Source organism: Chiloscyllium punctatum, chromosome 44, assembly GCF_047496795.1.
Source record: "Chiloscyllium punctatum isolate Juve2018m chromosome 44, sChiPun1.3, whole genome shotgun sequence".
In the NCBI taxonomy this organism is placed as follows: Eukaryota; Metazoa; Chordata; class Chondrichthyes; order Orectolobiformes; family Hemiscylliidae; genus Chiloscyllium; species Chiloscyllium punctatum.
Genome location: NC_092782.1, coordinates 5,431,612 through 5,452,330, shown reverse-complemented (window position 1 = coordinate 5,452,330; position 20,719 = coordinate 5,431,612). Strand labels below are relative to the sequence as shown.

Sequence of the window (20,719 nt, the reverse complement as noted above, 5' to 3'; positions counted from 1 at the left end):
TTTTTAATTTGTGGGATGATTATATTTCTCCATTGTGATTTTAAAAAATATATAACTTTTTAAATTCAATATTTAAAAGGTTGCTTGTGTTATTTCAGCTTCTGGCTTAAGCACAGCTTGCCTGATTTTTTTCCGAACTCCGCGGAATCCCTTAGCACAAATACTTGAATCAATGAATGTCGAAAACAGTACAATCCCTGCCAGATTGCAGGATATCTTTGGGGCAACTTCCTTCAGAGGTTAGTAGCAAGCAAAATAAAGGGGTCATCATCTCTCTGATCCCCTTCCTTTGCCTCAATTCATTGTCACAATTTCTTCCGTCCACACACTGTTCCTTGAATTCAACCCTATCCTTCACTCTCACCCCATGGCTGATTGTTTTCCTCTCTCCCTCCTGCAGACCTTTATTCCCATTTTTCACCTTCTCCAGCCCACTGTTACAGTCATACAGCAGAGAAACAGACTCTTCAATCCAACCAGTTTATGTCAATTATAATTCCAAACTAGTCCTACTTGCCTGCTCCTGGTCCATATCCCTCCAAACCTCTCCTATTGATTACCTATCCACGTGTCTTTTAGATGTTGTAATTGTACCTACATTCACCACTTTCTCTGGAAGTTCATTCCACATGCGAACCAGTGTAAAAACTTTGCCCCTCGTGTGTTTATTTAAATCTGTCTCCTCTCACCTTAAAAACAATGCCGTCTAGTCTTGAAACCTGAGGGAAAAGACACGCACAATTATATATGAAACATCAGATTAAATAGTTACTTGCCAGAATGAGCCAGTAGCTGGTAGCATGCCATTTTAAATAGCTGCCAGTATTGAAGATTTCTGCCCAGAATTAGTTAAGGGAGGTTCACAGCATTAATTGGGAAAAGGATAAAATTGCTGAAGGCACTAAAATGACTGGGCATGGATGAGAAGGTTTGGAATTCTAGATTCCAGGCAAGAGGAAGCCAAGTCCAGTATTGGTTACTGGATAGACTGGAGATGATGATCAGTAACAGCATTAATTCTGTTGGAGACCGGCAACAAAATATAATTAATTTAATCTTCGAAAGTGTACTGGTCAATCACTATTGTCACACAGGAGTAAAACAAACAGCAAAGGAAGTGTACATCGACAAGAAATACAGACATTTCCAAGATCTTTATTCAAGCATAGGCAATGGCTTCCAAAGTCAGCATTTATTATTTAATCATACAGTCAACCTTGAGACCACACTGGTGGGCCTTCTGTATGGATTGCAGTGGTTAATGAAGAGGAGGACTTTGATTTCTGGTTCAAATGCAGATAAAATTAGAGGCAATGCTCCCAGTTCATACACTGCTGCTCTTTTGTTTCACTTCAGAAGAAACAAAGTTGAAGAATTAATTTAAAGTAACAGGGTTTCTTCTGTCAAAGAATATCTTTTATTGCCATTCGACAAATAATGGCATCCAACAAATTGCTAACCTTTTCCTCAGGAGGAGACACTTTGTAAATCTGTGTAAATTAAAACATTTTGATTATAGTTCATTTGGAATGACAGGAAGGCATTTCTTCCTCTCAAATAAACATGTGTTATCCTGCAAAGGATTATAGGTGTGAAGAGGAATCAGCCATCGACTTAACAATGAGATCCTAATGAAGGTGAAGAAAACATTATCCAACTACACTCGAACACTTTACTGTCAATGGTTCAGCTGCAAGCATTTTTGGATATCATTACGTCCATATGAATACGTATGCATCTTAATAGGAACATCAGTGGTGTCAATGTAAATATTAATCTGAAAAGCAGCACAGGAGTAAAGAAAATGGACTGAATGGCTCAGCACATCAGCCATTTGTTTTTGTGCAACTAGTTATAATTTTCTGATACAAAGTTTCATTGACATGTAATCGGTACCATACAAAATAGACTTATTGCAGCAAATCATAATTTATCCCTAATGATAGTGGCATCAAATGATAAATCAAAACTGCACGAAATGAAAATGGTGATTTGGATGCAGACTTTAAGAAAACCAATTTAATTTTAAATCCTGTAATGAAGAAGTCACGTTACTCACAAACCTTTTTAATTTTGGTCATATCTGCCATTGTTGAGAGATCCTGGACATGAATTTGTTGCCCGTCCACTTGCCTTATAACACCTTCCAAATCAGATTTTTTCTCTCCATCATCCACCAGAACAATGAGAACAGCCGAGTCACTATCTGAAATCCCAAATTTTCTGAACGCATCTGAAATCTTCAGAAAAATAACTAATGAAATTGTGACTTTTTAACCGTCAACATCCTCTCTGAAGAACAGCATTGAGTACAGGAGTTGGGAGGTCATGTCACGGCTGGACAGGACATTGGTTAGGCCACTTTTGGAATATTGTGTGCAATACTGGTCTCTGTCCTATTGTGAGGATGTGTGAAACTTGAAACGGTTCAGAAACATTTTACAAGGATGTTGCCAGGGTTGAAGGATTTGAGCTCTAGGTAGAAGCTGAATAGGTTAGGCTTGTTTTCCCTGAAGCATCGGAGGCTGAGAGGTGATTTTATAGGGGTTTATAAAATCACGAGAGATGTGGATAGGATAAATAAACAAGGTATTTTCCCAGCAGTTGGGGAGTCTGGAACTAGAGGGCATAAGTTTAGGGTGAGGGGGGAAAAGCTTTAAAAGGGATATCAGGGGCAACACTTTCGTGCAAAAGGTGGTACATGTATGAAATGAGTTGCCAGAGGAGTGGTGGAGGCTGGGACAATGACAACATTAAAGACACAGCTGGATGGATATATGAATAAGAAGGGTTTAGAGGAATATGGGCCAAGTGCAGGCAAATGGAAGTAGATTAATATAGGATATCTGGTCAGCAAGAACAAGTGGACCAAAGAGTCTGTTTCAGTGCTGTACACCTCTATGACTCTAAGAAATGTTCAAGAATCATGTTTTAAAGAAAAGCAAAATTAAAAAGAAAGACACTACTGACAGAAAAGAAGAGTTGAATGTGCCACCACCCTGAATGTTGGATAAAAAATGTGGCTGTTAAGCATTTTCATATTCTCCTTCCAAATGGTGTCTGAAAACAACCACACAACCGCTGGGAATAATTCTATCATTCTAATTATGAGAGGCCAGCAAAAGATGTTAAAGAGCATATATTCTTGAAGATACAGGAGGATTGCATAATGTTCAGCACCATTTGCAACTCCTCAGATACTGCAGCAGTCCACATCCAGGTTCAGGCTTACAAGTAAAAAGTAACGTTCACACCATACAAATGGCAGGGAATGACTGTTTCTTATTGGGGGTGACCTAACCATGACCCATTGACATTTAATGTCATTAGCATTAATAAATCCCTCACTAACGTCATCCTGGGAGTTACCATAGGATAGAAACTGAACTGGATTAACCAAATAAATACAGTGGCTACAAGAACACATCACAGGCTATAAATACTGCAGTGAATAACTCACCTCTGGACTCCCCAAAGGCTGTCCACGACCTGGAAGGCACAAGTCTGAAGTGTGATAGAATGCTCCCCACTTACCTCAACCACACTCAAGAAGCTTGAAACCATCCAGGACAAAAGTAGCCCCATTGACTGCTTGTGAGTGTGATGCCATTCACTCTACTACTGATGCCCTCTACACACTGCTGTTACTATCTACAAAATGCACTGCAGAAATTTGTCAAAGCCACAGACAGCACCTTCAAAACTCACAAACACTTCCATCTATAAAATGACAAAAAGCAGCAGATACATCGGAACACCACCACCTGCAAGTTTATCTCGAGGTAATTCACCATCTGAACTTGGAAAAGCATCATGTCCCCTCACTGTTGTTGGGACAAAATCCTGGAACTCCATCCCCAATGACATGCTGGGTCTATCTGTAGCAATTCAAGAAGGAAGCTCACTACCACCTTCTGAAGGACAAGTAGGGACAGATAATAAACACTGGCCCAGTCAGCAAGACCCATGTCCTATGAGTGAATAAAGAAATTACAAGCAAAGTCTTGAATAGTTGAGCCAGATTTTATAGTTCTTTTTTCTACTCCTGTTGCCATGTTTACAATTCAGAAAAAAAATTCATTTTTAATTTTAAAAAAACATTACATTACTGAGTGACACTAATGGCTGATTCCTGCATGTCCACTGTACTTCCCACTTAGAGATACCAGTTTATAACTGTGAGGTTCAACTCTATGTAGTTCTACAACTGCAGTATTCTGGACATGAAGAGAAATGCAAAACAGCACAAATGCATCTGATAAAGTGTACAAGTTATTACACCAAAATCAATTCACTGCTCAGAAAATCAAGCCTTACATTATTTGTTGGAGAGAGATTAAATATGATTTCAGAATAAAGGCCTCTTGTCTTCATTTTGACCAGTTTGTGTAAATGAACAGCTTTGTTGACTGCCAGAAGTATCTGAAAAGGATCAACTATCTGAAAGAGAGAGATAAAGACTGTGTGCAGTTTATACAAAAGCATGTATTGCATTGATAGCTCCATGTAAATTGGCAGTTTCATATAGTTTTCTCAATGATAATAGAGCAGGTCAGGAGCATTTTACAAACAAGTTTCCCCAAATGAAAATCACAACTTACAATATTGTAGAATAATATCTTTTGAAATCAGCTCAACAATTTATATTTTCACATTCTATTTTACACTAGACACTGATAATGCAGTGATTTTACAAAAGGAACTTAACTCTTGCAATTGTATGTAGAGTTGATTAGAAACTGCTACAAGTGCAGCATTTCCGTGTGAGTTCTCTGCACAACAGCAGGCCCCACCCACATCACTATGACTTTCTCCATAGATAGAGGCAGGTAAGCAGGCCTAGAATCTACCCCTCCCCTGAACAGAGATCAAATTAGTATTAACACCAATCTGATCCACATGAGCTGCCAAGCAAATGAGCTAACCATGCCAGATATTCAGAGTTGCAGTGGAATGTACACTTTCACATGCAAGCTGCATTCTGAAGCTATCGCAATGATGGGAGAGGCTCCAATCTCTTGTCATCAGATAGCGGATCAGGGGACTCACCCTCTCGACACCTGAATTTGGTGTATGTTGGAAGGATTTACAAGCTAATTCTTAACCTGTACACTTATGTTATGTGTGTACCTTCCTTATCTGTAAAATTCTGAAGTAGAATGGGTACCTGGAGCTTTTGGTTTAGAGCTGAAAATGTGTTGCTGGAAAAGTGCAGCAGGTCAGGCAGCATCCAAGGAGCAGGAGAATCGACATTTTGGGCATCAGCCCTTCTTCAGGGAAAGCAGCTCATGCCCGAAACGTCGATTCTCCTGCTCCTTTGATGCTGCCTGACCTGCTGCACTTTTCCACGAACACATTTTCAGCTCCGATCTCCAGCATCTGCAGTCCTCACTTTCTCCTAGTTCGCTTTTGGTTTAGAAGCAGGCATGCTAATAAGTTGTCCAACTGCTCTATTTAACATCTGAAAAACAACTTGAAGGTTGCTGCCAATCTAGTTCAACCCTGACCCAGTTTACTTCATATAATATCCAATGCTCCTGTAGCTAAATTGGGCAAGACTCTGAGAAAAATGACAACAAACAAAACAGCCAAAAATTCATCCATGTAAATTTGTATAGGCCTTTGGGGGAAAAAAAAAGTGACCCTCAAGCTAATGTTTTTTCTGTTTACCCTATAGCTACTGAAGACAGCATGAAAATGCATTCATTACATCAGCAACAGTTGGCCAGTGACTGAATGTGGAAACTTCCTGATGGAAAATAGATCAAGCAACCTTGCGATGCATTACTCACTAATCCAAAGGTGACAGTATAATAAACTTGTAAGAAAATTACGTGAAACTTGAAACCGCACTTTATTAAACAAAATAACAAGAATCTATCAAATATATTGGTTACTCTGCTCATCAGTTTCTCTCTTGCTCACAGATGTACCACCTTCTTTCCTCAGAAGAAATCTAATCTTCATGACTGCTGGATTCCCTTTATGTACATATTAAAAACAAAATCACAGCAATAATTAGATTATCATTCTCACCATGGATGCATTTATCAATGCTCCATCTATGGTTCCTTCCATAGCTTTCTTTCGAAGTTCAGCAGCATTTTTAACATCTTTAAACAACAGAAGTGTTACAGTGCATCCTGGAAAGAGTTCTAGCTCATGTATCATAATCATCTTGTTCGTCTGATGATCAGCATACCTGAAGTGACAAGGTGACAATGTGACTGATTAACAAAATCTTGCTAAGAAAAAAATAGACTGTGCAGTTAGGTTCAATGATTACAAAGTAAAATTCTTCCTTGAAAAATATTGCATGGTTCATGCCAAGACCAACACAAAATCAACTAGTAATGGAAACAAAAAGTTAAAACAGAAATACCAAGAATTCATTCACTTACTGGTTATATACTATTTCAGGAAAATAATTTACTTTATTTTCCAAAAGCGACATTCTGCAGACACTAAAGATCTGTTTTTATTTCATGTTTCTCACATCGTAGTATTTTGCTTTTATATAAATAGAAAATGCTGGAGAAATGCAAAAGGTCTGGAAGAACCTCTTCTTCAGAACTATATGGTTAAGAAGAGTTATATTGGATTTGAAACATTAATTCTGTTTCTCTCTCCATAGGTACTGCTGAACCTGCTAAGTTTCACAGTTTGCCCGAAACAAATAAAAAAACATAAAGACACAGACTTATTGCATTAATGGTGAAATTTATGAATTAACATTTGTCCATCCACAATATTTCTGAACTACATTCTTCTCAATGCGCCTCACCAGGAGAAAAGGACAATATTCAATAAAGAAAAAACTGTAAACATTCTTCATTGATTAATCAATAATAGTAATTTCAGTATTATTTTCCAGGTACTTAAATTCCTCGTGTGACTTGCCTTGAGAACTATTTTTACAAACACTATCCTCTACAACCGTTTAGAGTCAGAGAGATGTTCAGCATGGAAACAGACACTTCAGTCCAACTCGTCCATGCCAACCAGATATCCCAACCCAATCTAGTCTTACTTATCAGAACCCAGCCCATATCCCTCCAAACTCTTCCTGTAAATATACCCATCCAAATGCCTTTTAAATGTTGCAATTATACCAGCCTCCACCACTTCCTCTGGCAGCTCATTCCAAACCCTATGCCCCTTAGGTCTCTTTTATATCTGTGCCTTCTCAACCTAAACCCTCTAGTTGTGGTCTCTCCCATCCCAGGGAAAAGACCTTGTCTATTTACCCTCTCCATATCTTTTGCGATTTTATAAACCTCTAAGGTCAACTGTTAGCCTCCGAAGCTCTCGGGAAAACAGCCTCAGCCTATTTAATCTCTCCCTATAGCTCAAATCCTCCAACCCTGGCAATATTCTTGTAAATCTTTTCTGAACCCTTTCAAGTTTCACAACATCCTTACGACAGGAAGGAGACCAGAAGTGCACGCAATGTTCCAAAAGTGGCCTAACCAACATCCTGTACAGCCGCAGCTGTACTCAATACTTTGACCAATAAAGGAAAGCATACCAAATACCTTCTTCACTAACCTATCAACCTGCAACTCTACTTTCAAGGAACAATGAACCTGCACTCTAAGGTCTCTTTGTTCAGCAACACTCCCTAGGACCTTACCATTAAGTGTTTTAACGCCTTAATTTTGGGACATTTATTATTTGAGATCTTATAAATACCTACAGTGTGGTAATAAATATTCACTAAGCAAAGCATCACTGGTAATTAACAGCATTGAGAGATTCACAATTTAGAAGCTCATATAATGCTTATATAATTCACCCAGCCCTTCCTGCTTCACACCTACCACAGCAATTGGCTTGAGAATCACAGTGCCATTTCAGAAATGGAATTCAGCCACAGTCTGCTTGTTAGACAACTACTGGATTAGTGGTGCTGGAAGAGCACAGCAGTTCAGGCAGCATCCAACGTTCCTGATGAAGGGCTTTTGCCCGAAACGTCGATTTCGCTGCTCGTTGGATGCTGCCTGAACTGCTGTGCTCTTCCAGCACCACTAATCCAGTATTTGGTTTTCAGCATCTGCAGTCATTGTTTTTACCTTGTTAGACAACTAACTGAACGGTAGCCCTGGCTGGGTAGTAAGGGCGTTATCTCAAAATTAAATGGTTATGTCCAAGTCAATAATTTTTATTCCTGATGAAGGGCTTTTGCCCGTCGATTCTCCTGCTCCTCGGATGCTGCCTGACCTGCTGCGCTTTTCCAGCACCACACTGATCTTGACCGAGAAATCAATAATAGTCTGCGGTTCAGACATCCCTCATATCGTACAATCAGCAACGTGATGATTAATTAATATAAATTTTGGTGAGAGACGGATCAAAATAACCGACCAGGAAGTTGACAGCAGCAGATGGAGGATAAACGATCAGTTGCAGAGTGAGAGCCTAGAGCGTCCATAAAGAAACGGGGCACTAAAGCGAAAGCAAAAAGTTGCGGATGTTGGAAATCTAAAACTTTGCAACGGGCAGCATCTTTGGGGAGAAAAGGACAAGTTAATGTTTACGAGTCCGGATTGATTTTTATTTATAATAACGTCTGCATTTCCATAGATGCTGCCAGACTCGCTGAGCTTCTGCTTTTTTTTGTCTCAAACACCTACATTGCTTTCAATCACATTGCGACTCCAGAAGAGTAAAGAATGAAACTAAGGATCGATCATGAGGTAAGACACAACTCACCATTAGAACAGCTCCGACAGGCGAATCCCGCCCCCGGAAAACAAACATCCCCGATAAAGGTTCCGCCCCACAAACAAAGTGACCACCTCCATCTCCAACCACGTCCCGCCCCGCCCCGCCCCGCCCCGCCCCGCCCGGTATTATTACACCTGCCCCGCCCCTCATCCCGCCATTGGCCCCGCTCTCCAATGACGACATTGAACCCGCCCCACACTGCGCATCTGGCCCCGCCTACCTAATGAGTCCTGCCACTGGCCCCGCCCAATATGGGTACATTCTTGCGTCACTGGCCACGCCGACTGTGGGTGTATTGAACCCGCCTCTTTCCGGCGTCACTGGACTCCGCCCCAATTACGTGCCGCAACCCGCCCACAGTGAGACCACGCCCCCCTCCGTCCCGGACCGTCATGGAGCGCCTGGAGCCGCTCCTCTTCTCCGCGTTCCTCAGCAGCAACTTCCTCATCTCCTCTGTGGTTTTCTCGGCCATCAGCCGGGTGCAGAGGGCTCCTTACATGGACGAGATTTTCCACGTCCCGCAGGCGCAGCGGTACTGCGACGGGAGGTTTTCCGAGGTATGCGGCTGACTGCGGCTGAATGGCGGACCCCAGCGGGAGGAGGTCGGGCCCCTCGCCCCCTAGTGGCCTGATCCCGGAAGTGCAAACTGAAGTGATTAGTTCAGAGGAGACCATTCAACCCATCAGCACTGTGCTAAGATCCCTGCCCATAATCCTCTTTTAAAATGTTTAATCTGTTTCTGCCACCCTGTTTTTGGCAGTGGTTCACGCATCCTGCCCCCAGCCCCTAACATCTTAGATGTTTTTCTTTTACTTGCCTCATGGAAATCTGATGCACAAGATGGAAACAGACCCTTCGGTCCAACCCGTCCATGCCTACCAGATATCCCAACCCAATCTAGTCCCACCTGCCAGCACCCGGTCCATATCTCTCTTAAACCCTTCCTATTCATATACCCATCCAAATGCCTTTTATATGTTGCAGTTGTACCAGCACCCACCACTTCCTCTGGCAGCTCATTCCATACATGTATCACCCTCTGCATGGAAAAAGTTGCCCCTTAGGTCTCTATTATATCTTTCCCCTCTCATCCTAAACCTATGCCCTCTAGTTCTGGACTCCCCCACCCCAGGGAAAAGATTTTGCTTATTTACCCTATCCATGCCCCTCATAATTTTGTAAACCTCTATAAGGTCACCCCTCAGCCTCTGATGCTCCAGGGAAAACAGCCCCAGCCTGTTCAGCCTTTTCCCATAGCTCAAATCCTTCAACATCCATGTAAATCTTTTCTGAATCCTTTCAAGTTTCACAACATCTTTCCAATAGGAAGGAGACCAGAATTGCACACAATGTTCCAACAGTGGCCTAACCAATGTCGTGTACAACCGTAACATGACCTCCCAACTCCTGTATGCAATACTTTGATCAATAAAGGAAAGCATACCAAACACCTCCTTCACTATCCTATCTACCTGCGACTCCACTTTCAATGAGCGATTAATCTGCACTCCAAGACCTCTTTGTTCAGCAACACTCCCTAGCACCTTACCATTAAGTGTATAAGTCCTGCTAAGATTTGCTTTCCTAAAATGCAGCCCCTCGCATTTATCTGAATTAAACTCCATCTGCCACTTCTCAACCCATTGGCCCATCTGGTCAAGATCCTGTTGTAATATGAGGTAACCCTCTTCGCTGTCCACTACACCTCCAATTTTGGTGCCATCTGCAAACTTACTAGCTATATCTTTTATGCTCACATACAAACCATTTATATAAATGACAAAACGTAGAGGACCCAGCACCAATCCTTGTAGCACTCCACTGGTCACAGGCCTCCAGTCTGAAAAACAACCCTCCACCACCACCTTCTGCCTTTGAGCCAGTACTGTATCCACATGGCTAATTCTCCCTGTTTTCTGTGAGATCTAACCTTGCTAATCAGTCTCCCATGAGAAACCTTGTCGAACTCCTTACTGAAATCCATATAGATCATATCTACCACTCTGCCCTCATCAATCCTCTTTGTTACTTCTTCAAAAAACTCAATCAAGTTTGTGAGACATCATTTCCCATGCACAAAGCCATGTGGACTATCAGTCCTTGCCTTTCCAAATACTCATCCTGTCCCTCAGGATTCTCTCCAACAACTTGCCCACCACCGAGGTCAGGCTCACCAGTCTATAGTTCCCTGGCTTGTCCTTACCATCCTTCTTAAACAGTGGCACCACGTTAACCAACCTCCGGTCTTCCGGCACCTCACCTGTGACTATCAATGATACAAATATCTCAGCAAGAGGCTCAGCAATCACTTCTCTAGCTTCCCACAGTGTTCTAGGGTACACCTGATCAAGTCCTGGGGATTTATCCACCTTTATGTGTCTATAAATCCAGATCAAAAAAAAACTATTGGGACATGGACACAATTATTTTCTTGTCCTTTCAAATAAGTTATTTCTCCCCCTCTCCTTAATATCTCCTGATATGCCTGTTATTTTCTGGCAGTTAATGGGACTCATTCCATATTCTGGTTTTTGTGTTCGAAATTGACCTCACTTGATCCTTCTGCCTACTGGTGTTGTTGAAGATCAGAATTCATTCCTACAAACCTACAATTCAATACATTTGTTGACTTATTTGGTTAATATGCAATAGTTTTGACAGGGACGTGGACATTTCCCATCCCTCCATTGTAGGGTCATAGAGTCATACAGTATGGAAGTAGACCCTTCGGGTCAACCATAATCCCAAACTAAACGAGTCCCACCAAATCCTTCCAAATATTTCTTATTTATGTGCTTATCTAGATGTCTTTTAAATGTTGTAACTGTACCTGCATCCACTTTCTCTGGAGTGTGTGTGTGTAGTAAAAAAACATTGGCTTTTACGTCTTCTTTTAAACCTTTTCCTCTCACTTTTTAAAAGTATGCCCCCTAGTCTTGAAAGCCCCCACCCGAGGGAAAAGACACCTGCCATTCACCTTCTGTATACCCGTTAACGAACTTGTAAACCTGTATGAGGTTGCCCTTCGACCTCTGATGGTCCAGTCAAAAAAGTCCCAACCTATCCAATCTCTGTCCATAACTGAAACCCTCCATTTCTGGCAACATTCTGGTAAGTCTCTTCTGAATCCTTTCCACCTTAATAATATCCTTCCTTTAAAGGAATAATGATACAATATTAATATGCTGCCTATAATTTCCAAACTTCTGCGCATTGCTCTTTCTTTAAGTTCATACGAAAGAGGAGCAGAATTAGGTCATTCTGCTCTGCCATTCGATCATGGCTGATATATTCCTCACCCTATTTTCCTGCCTTCTCTCCATATCTCTTCAACCCATCACCAATTAAAAATCTGTCTTAACTCCTCCTTAAATTTACTCGCTGTCCCAGCATCGACTGCACTTTGGGTTAGCAAGTTGGGTTTTTTTATCTGTGGTATAGACCATAACATACAAGAGCAGAATTAGGCTATTCCAGCAGATTGAGTCCACTCCATCATTCCGTCATGACTTATATGTTTTTGGACCCCATTCTCATGCTTCTTTTGATCCCCTTACCAATTAAGAACCTACCTATCTCTGTTATAGAGTCATACAACACAGAAACAGACCCTTCAGTGCAACTTGTCCATGCCGATCAGCTTATTCTAAACTGATGGAGTCCCATTTGCCAGCATTTGGCCCATATTCCTCTAAACGTTTCCTATTTAATATACCTATCCAGATGCCTTTTAAAGGTTGTAATTGTACCGTCTCCACCACCAGCTCTAGCCGCTCATTCCATACATGCACCACCCTGTGTGTGAAAAAGTTGCCCTTCAGGCCCCTTTTAAACTTATCTCCTCTCACCTTAAATCTATGCCTTCTAATTTTGGACTACTCCACCCTGGGAAAAAAGAAAAGCAGGGAAAAATTTTCATAAATACACTCAATGACTTGGTCTCTGCAGCGCAGTGTGGCAATGAATTCCACAGACTAACCAGCCTCTGATCGAAGAAATTCCTCCTTGTTTCAGTACTGAAGGGTCATGCCTTCACTCTGAGGCTGTGCCCTCAGGTTCTACTCTCTCCTAGTAGAAACATCTCCATATCTACTCTATCCAAGCCTCTCAGTATTCAGTAAGTTTCAGTCACATTTCCCCGTCCACCCTAAAGTTTGGGAATGCTGCTGGTGTCTGGCATTGCACGAACTGATGCAGAGTACCTCTTCACTTCCTTCACTGTTTCTTCATACCCCATTACTACTTCCCCACCAGTTTAATGTCCACTCTTGCCTCTCTGTTACCTTTTTTAATAACAAGCTCCTGCAGTCTTATATTACTAGATAGCTTACTCTTATATTTTATCCTCCACTCACTTTTTACGCTGTCCCTGACTTCCCTTGTCAGCCATGTTTGCCTCATCCTCCCCTTAGTGTTTTCTTCTTCCTTTGGATGAATTTCTGCTGTGCCTCCAGAGTTACCCCCAGAAGCCCCTGCCATTGCTGCTCCCCCATCTTCTCTGCTAGGCTTCCCTTCCAGTCAACTCTGGCAAGGTGCTCCCTCATCACTTTGTAGTTATCTTTACCCAATTGTAATAATGTTACACCTGATTCCAGTTTCTCCCCCTCAAAACTGCAAGATAAATTCTGTTAAATTATGGTCACTGCCCCATAGGGATTCCTTCCCCATTAAGCTTCCTAATCAAATGCCTCATTACACATCACCAAGTCCAAAATTTATGGTTCCCTAGTGGGCTCGACCACAAGTTGCTCCAAAAAAACAGTTTCTTAGACATTCCACTTCTTGAGATCCACCCAACCTGAGTTTCCCAATCCACCTGCATATTGAAGACCCCTATGATTATTGTCACGGTGCCTTTCTTGCATGCCTTTATATCTCCTGATGTATTTCCTACCTCACATCCTGAATACTGCTAGGAGGCTTGGGCACAATGCCTCTCAGAGTCTTTTTGTCCCTTTGCAGTTCCTCAACTCTACCCAACCAGCTTCTGTGCTTTCCAACTCTATATGGCTTCTTGCTATCTGTTTGATTCAATTTCTCACGAACAAGACAATCCTGTGTTCTCTGCCCATCTAACTGCCCTTTTGATAGGATCCTTCGATGTTTAGATCCCAGCCCAGATCCCCTTGCAGTCACATCAGTGATACGCATAACATCATAGTTGCCAATTTCAATCTGCACTACAAGCTTATTTACATTGTTTCATATATTGCATGCATCTAAGTACAACACCTTCAGTCCTGTGTTGACTGCACCCCTTCTCATAGTTATCCCCTTAACTGCTGTGCCTGAAATTTGATTCTTGAGTGTTTTCATACTCTCTGTTCTATTAGTTATTCTGGAAACTCTAATGACCTCTGCTGAGCGCCCCCCGCCCCCCCCAACTCCGCCACCCCGAACATTTTCGATGATCTTCCATGCAATTGAAGCTACCTCCCCCACTAGTTAAAGCCCTATCCACAGCTCTAATTTTGTGATTTGCTCGGACTTTGGCACCGGTTCCGGGAGAGAGGGAGCTGTTCTGATGGGACAAACTCCAATCAGATCATGCTGGCACCAGTGTCCCCTGAATTTGAACCCGTTTCTCTCCCCCCAGTCATTCAGCTATGCATTTTCCTCTTCAATACTGTCGATCTTATGCCAATTTGTTCATGACTGAGATAGTAATCCAGAGATTATTACTTTTTTGGTTCTGTTTTTTAATTTGGCCTTTTGCTATTCATTATCACTCAGCAGAACCTCTTTCCTCTCACTGCATATAGCATTGGTATCTATGTGGACCCACAGCCTCTGGATCTTTCCTCTCCCATTCCAAGTTCCTCGGCAAGACAGATGAGATATCCTGAACTGGGGCACCAGGCAGGCAACACTGTCTTCGGATTGTCAATCCTGGCCACAGAAAATAGCGTTTATTCCCCTTACTATACTGTCCCTGATTACAATTACATTATTATAATTACACTACAAACACACTTATTCCCAATTTATGTATATTTAAATTATAAATTGCTTAATTCTCTCATGCAGTGGGATCCAATGATCACAACTTTACCTGGCCTCTATCTGGTGTCTACTGGGATAATCAAGCCAGTATCTTGGCTGATGGGTTGGACAGGGAGTGTAGTATGTTCTACAGGAATGCTACGATTCGTTAATCTTCTCTTCAATACTGGCAACCTCTACTTGCTTTATCTGCTCTTGTGCAAGATTCATCAGAAGGACAAGGTACACAAGTTTCTACCCTTTTTTCCTCAATGTTGGATGAGAAAACCTGTACTTAAAGCTGTATGGCGTCTGTTGTAAGTGTTATGTTCTAGAAAGCCAGTCGAAGATTAGTACGAGCTGATCTTTCCGTTATCTTCCATTAAGTTGTGAAGTTAAACGTTGCAAGCGTATACCATTAGCTCAATCACACAGAATTTCAGAAAGCATGTTTTTGTGTGTTGTTATGGACCAGACCAAATCCTCTCAAAACATGACAAGGAAATAGCCTAGACCCTAACTTTTTTGTATTTTAAAGGCAAATGCCAGATGTTGCGTTCTGGATGTAACTCGATTGGTTGAACTTCCAGGCTTGAAGCAAAACACACTTCTTTCATTCACTATTGTTAAAATACACGCAAAATGAAAGAAAAGAGTTGGCTTAATTGTAACTCACTTGAAATGCTTAACAAAATAAAATATATTAACAACTGTTAATTAACTGTTCCAATATAGTAACATCCCATAATAACACTCTTGGCAAAGGCAAATTCCGTAAAATAGATTGTCTCACATGCAATTCTAACAGCAAGAAGAGAACCACCGCTTTTAGCTGTAACAGAGAGAGGAATAAGAGCTTCCCCATCAGCTTCAAGACCCCAACAGCAGCTGCAGAAAATAAAAACTAAAAATCTTGATTCTGTGGGAGTTTGACACCACCCATTCAACCCCAAGGCCTCATAAACTGTTTGTTGTCTTTGAGCAGACCGCTCGCACCTCTGTCTCCACCTGTCTTAAAAGAAAAGGACCAGATACATCCCTTAAAGCCATATTATTGTCATATTGTCTGGGTATATGAATAGTAAGGGTTTGGAGGGATATGGGCCGGGTGCTGACAGGTGGGACTAGATTGGGTTGGGATATCTGGTCGGCGTGAATGGGTTGGACTGAAGGGTCTGTTTCCATGCTGTACATCTCTATGACTCTGACTTTAAGTGAAACCGCAGCTAATGCCTGCCATCTGCATGCATAAACACAAATAATGTACTGTTAACATAAAACAATGTTTTCATCTTAGTATTTTAAAAATCCTATTTAGAATTTTGTATTTTATACAAAAAGGCAGTATTTTATATTGTAGTGTAACCTCATTACCCCACTTCCTTTTTAAGGCATAGTTTCAAGCCATAGTACATTGGGTAAGGATAAAGATGACAGAAAACAATTTCCATAAGTACCCTGTAACCATCAGGATGTGAAACTCGAGCTTGATCTGCTTGTTTCTTGCCCAGCACAGTGAGAAATAGATCATATCTCAGCTAATGCCGTGCTGAGTGGAAATTGAACACATGACATCTGTATTATTATCAAACAGTGACTTCCCCAAGTAACCCCATCTAAGAAGCTTTGTTCTGAAATATTTTCCTATTTCTATCTGACATGTTTGTGTACCTAGCAATGTTTTTGGAACTAGTGGAATTGTTTTCAAATACCTTTTTGTTAGTCTCCATCCTGCTCATCAAGCATTGAGCTTTAATTGTGTATGCGAGTAGCAATAGAATATTCCTCCATTCCCCTCTTGACTAGTTGGACTGTTTTATAATCCAGGAAGTAAATTTGCAGAAATAAGTTAATGATTATAGCTCAAAGGTTTACCTGTATCTTCAGGTCTGCTGAACTGAAGTAACTCTTGCTGATACAATGTGTTATTCATTCTGGTCCCCATTACTGTTACCCCTTCACATAACGCACAAAATTCAACACTATTGGCTGCTGTAAGTCTCATTGAACAATAATAATGGCAGTTGCAATCTGTCATGACTAGTCTCAGTGAGAAAAATATGCCAATGGTGCAAACAAATTATGGCCTAGCACACAACCACATCTTGTTAGGGTGGAAGAGCTCAAACAGCAGAAATCCCAATAGCTACCTGCAGCTAGTTGCCTGTCGTAATTGTTCTGTTTATGAAGGCACATAAAAGAACAGCCCTATGATCCAGAAGGACTACAACTTTTACATAAAACTTGTTTATTTTCCCTCATCCTGTACTTGGAAATAATTTACATCATGGTGAATTAATTGGACTTACAGAAGTAGAACCTATCAGTAGCAATGAATGATGATCAACTGTTAAAGTGGTCAAAAAATACTAGGAGTACAGAATATGAATGATAGAGCATTTGCTTGTTTATATTGTTGTAATCAAAATTGGTGTTGCTTTCTTATTGACTTAATGCAGATATATTGTCAATGAATAATGTTTCTTTTTTTTTGTCCCTTTGCAGGCCACCTGTACATTCTGGAGAATTATGTCTGCATTAACACTTGCCTCATTTCCCCTGCTTTACTTTTTCTCATTCCTCTATTACACAGATGCAGGCTCAACATTCTTCATTTTATTTACTTATCTGATGTGCCTATATGGGAGTCATAGTATTGCTGCTTGCCTTGGATTCTGTGCCTTTATGTTCCGTCAGACTAACATCGTCTGGATTATATTCTGTGCAGGAAGTGTTGTCGCACAGAAATTGACAGAAGCGTGGAAGATTGATTCTCTCAAGAAAAGGGATGAAAAGACAGTTATTCTAAACTCCACTGTGGAGATCAAGAAGATTGCGCGCTTCCTGTTAGAGTATGTCCTATCGTTTAACAATCTGAAAGCACTGATATTTCTGACCTGGCCATACATCATCTTAGTTGTGGGATTTCTGCTGTTTGTCTCCTTGAATGGAGGAATAGTTATCGGTGACAGGACCAACCACGAGATCTCTCTCAACTTTCCTCAGTTATTCTACTTCTTTTCCTTCACCCTAGTATTCTCTGTTCCTCATCTGCTTTCCCCTCATAAGATAATAACTTTCCTAAGTTCAGTAAAGAAGCAACCTTTATTTTACCTATTTCTTGTAGTTGTCTCCTTGTTGTTGATTTGGAAGTTCACTTACATTCATAAGTTTTTGCTGGCCGATAACAGACATTACACATTTTATGTTTGGAAAAATATCTTTCAGAGGCACGAACTAATCAAGTATATGTTGGTCCCAGGGTATATCTTTGCTGTTTGGACATTTATTGAAACATTGAAGTCCAAATCAATTTTCTGGAACTTAGCGTTTTTTATCTGTTTGGCTGCTGCTACTGTTCCACAAAAGTTATTAGAATTTCGTTATTTCATTGTGCCATATCTTATCTTCAGACTGAACATCCCAATGCCTTTGGGTTTCAAGATTCTTGCGGAGCTGGCTATGTATTCTATACTAAATGTGCTAACTGTTTACTTGTTTCTCTACAAAACCTTCCAGTGGCCAGGTAGCGAAGAAGTTCACAGGTTTATGTGGTGATGTTTGGGAACATTTTTATTTAGCATTAAAAGATCATGTACATAAATGGTTAACATTCTTCAGAAATACTTAACCATAATCAAAATATTTGTAATATCCATAACATTTGGAAGAAGATCTTTCTTTAAATTTTTTTCCCTATGTAGTTGTGTATTTGGAATACTGGTGTTCATGTTTTTTCTGCCAAACTCTCTAATCACCATGATAACATCATTTATTCAAATCTGTTCATGTAAACATTTGTTTTAGTCACATGCACTATATTAGTCTTGATTGTGCTGTTTCAAAAGTAAGTTACTAACCTGACTGAATTACAGATACATTTAATGTTATTATATTTTGATTATACAGCAAAAGTACTTCAAGAGCTTATGGTTAAAAGAGTTTGTGATATTCTGTTTTGTCCATTTGAAATGGTGACTCTGCTTATTGGGCAAACAGTTTTATCTCATTTTAGCATTACAACGTATTCAGTTCTGCATGTTATCACTTTTATTATGTATGCATTAAACTGAGGGATTGAGGACTAGTATAAATATTAGATATTTGAAAACTGATGTACTGATCTTTTAATGTTTTCCACAATTAGACCTGTGTTAGAGAAATTATTATTCTTGATTTCACCTGCTGTATTCTAGTCACGTTTGCTGTATCACGTTTTGTTTGATATTGAACTTGATTGCCGGTTGTTATCTCACAGCTTTTATCTGTAGCTTTTTTTTCTCAATTGGTGCAATTTATCTATTTTAATGATTTTTAGTAATTCATTTTTTTTGCAGACGCTCTATGGTCACTGAGTTAGAGGGAGAGGGAAAGATTTAGTCATTTCCACAGAGAAGACTTAGAAAGTCTTTGAGGACATTTGGGAAATGGGATTTTATTTCTGGTCCCCATAAGAAAAGGTATTTGTCTACTACAGGAAGGAAATTATTTAGGTAGGTTTTAACTTATGAAAATATTACTTGTATTTAAATAAGCAGCTGTCATATCGTCAGAATATCCCAAAGTGTTCTGCAGCCAAAGAATGACTTTTGAACTGTAGTCATCATTGCTTTGACAGCACATCCAGCAGCCAGTGTGCATACAACATGGTCCCAGAAACAACAGTAAAGCGAGTAACTGGTCAATCTGTTTGGTGTTGGTTGAGAGTTAGCCAAGACGAAAGGTCTTTCTTCTCATCGGCTAATTTGTGGTATCTTTTATGGAATTTGGGCATCGATCTAAAATCTCATCTGAAAGTCAGCCACCTATGTCAGTGTAATGAAACAGTATTAATTACTGACTTCACAGTAAAGGATCAATTAGGTAACAACTGTAACATGATATAATGTCACATTCAGTTTGAGGGTGAGAAATGTGCGGTGAAAATAGAGCCTAAAATGTAAAGGCAATTACAAAGGCAAGCCCCCCTTTATTTACTTGTGCCAATACACTGGTTGTGGCCAGCAGGTTCGGAGTCAGTTTCCTCAACTGAGGAGATTCTGAATCCCCTGTTTATATATATTTTTTTCTCTTTTTTTGCCTAAGTGATCCCCTATTTATATTTTTTCTGTTTATTTATTTATTTTATTTTACCCCCACTCTACCACCTAACTGTGGTAGTGCTTATATAGTCCCCAGCACCCATGAAGTGTGTGCACAGGTGTGAGATACAGGTGTACAAATCTTTATTCAATTTCCACCACCAGGAAGAAAGGAATCCCCCGAGTGGCCAGTGACAAGCCGTGCCCTTCTCAGAGGGCAACAATGATGGGGAGGGCAGGGATCAAATCAAAACCGAGTTGGAGGGGGAAAAGATTTTTGTTTAGCCAAAAGATTTTCCAAATAAACTTCGACCATGCTAATTGGCATTATTTTTTTCATTTGTGGTTGTAGCTTATTTTAATTGTTTGTTTTTTGAGCTCATTGTAGTTTTCCTATTTGCGTTATCTTTGTCCATTCCCATTTGTATATTCCTTATGATTTGAAATTGTCACTATTTTTAAATATTAAATTTCAACCAGTTGTGCAAAAACATGACACAATTTTTGCATAAAATGTAATTGCCAAAGTTAAGATTTTTATAATGATTCGTTTTTATATTTGGACTGTCATCATTCACAATCATCTGAATGCTTCCATAAAACTAATACTCTTAGTTCATAGATGGCATGAGTCTCTTTTAAATGTCCTGTTTTCGGGCCGAGGAATTTAAATAGCTGGTTTTCAATGCACATGAGTTGAATTATTGGCTGAGATTTTAGAGTTAGCAGTGAAGTGATAGCATTCATCACTGAGCTTGAGTAAAGCTGGCTTCAAAGATTTAAGGATACCTGTAATTCCACCTTTTCCTGAAATTAATTTGGATCTGGCACCAGTGGAAAGGGATCTACAAGTATCCAGCAACAGTAATGCTGTCACGCAGTGTAAACAGCCAATTGTATTGAAGTATCTGTACTAAAAACAAACCAAG

General features: G+C 40.3%; 2 protein-coding genes across 3 annotated transcripts; one reads left to right on the top strand and one right to left on the bottom strand.

Moving 5' to 3' along the window:
• Positions 1-1,135: 1,135 nt before the first annotated feature.
• Positions 1,136-9,271, bottom strand: tprkb (Tp53rk binding protein). 2 transcript variants are annotated; one of them, XM_072562140.1, is made up of 5 exons: positions 9,116-9,271; positions 6,037-6,202; positions 4,318-4,440; positions 2,064-2,240; positions 1,136-1,490 (listed from the first exon to the last, which is right to left on the bottom strand). In XM_072562140.1, exons 2-5 carry the CDS (start codon positions 6,175-6,177, stop codon positions 1,404-1,406), a joined length of 528 nt encoding a protein of 175 aa, XP_072418241.1. In that variant the 5' UTR covers positions 6,178-6,202; positions 9,116-9,271; the 3' UTR covers positions 1,136-1,403. The 2 variants fall into 2 exon arrangements, with proteins under 2 accessions (XP_072418241.1, XP_072418239.1); XM_072562138.1 differs by lacking the exon at positions 9,116-9,271 and adding an exon at positions 8,713-8,815.
• Positions 9,120-20,281, top strand: alg10 (ALG10 alpha-1,2-mannosyltransferase). Its single transcript, XM_072562137.1, has 3 exons — positions 9,120-9,284; positions 14,755-14,952; positions 17,215-20,281. The coding sequence occupies exons 1-3, from the start codon at positions 9,120-9,122 to the stop codon at positions 18,265-18,267; spliced, it is 1,416 nt and encodes a 471-aa protein (XP_072418238.1). The 3' UTR covers positions 18,268-20,281.
• Positions 20,282-20,719: the final 438 nt, after the last annotated feature.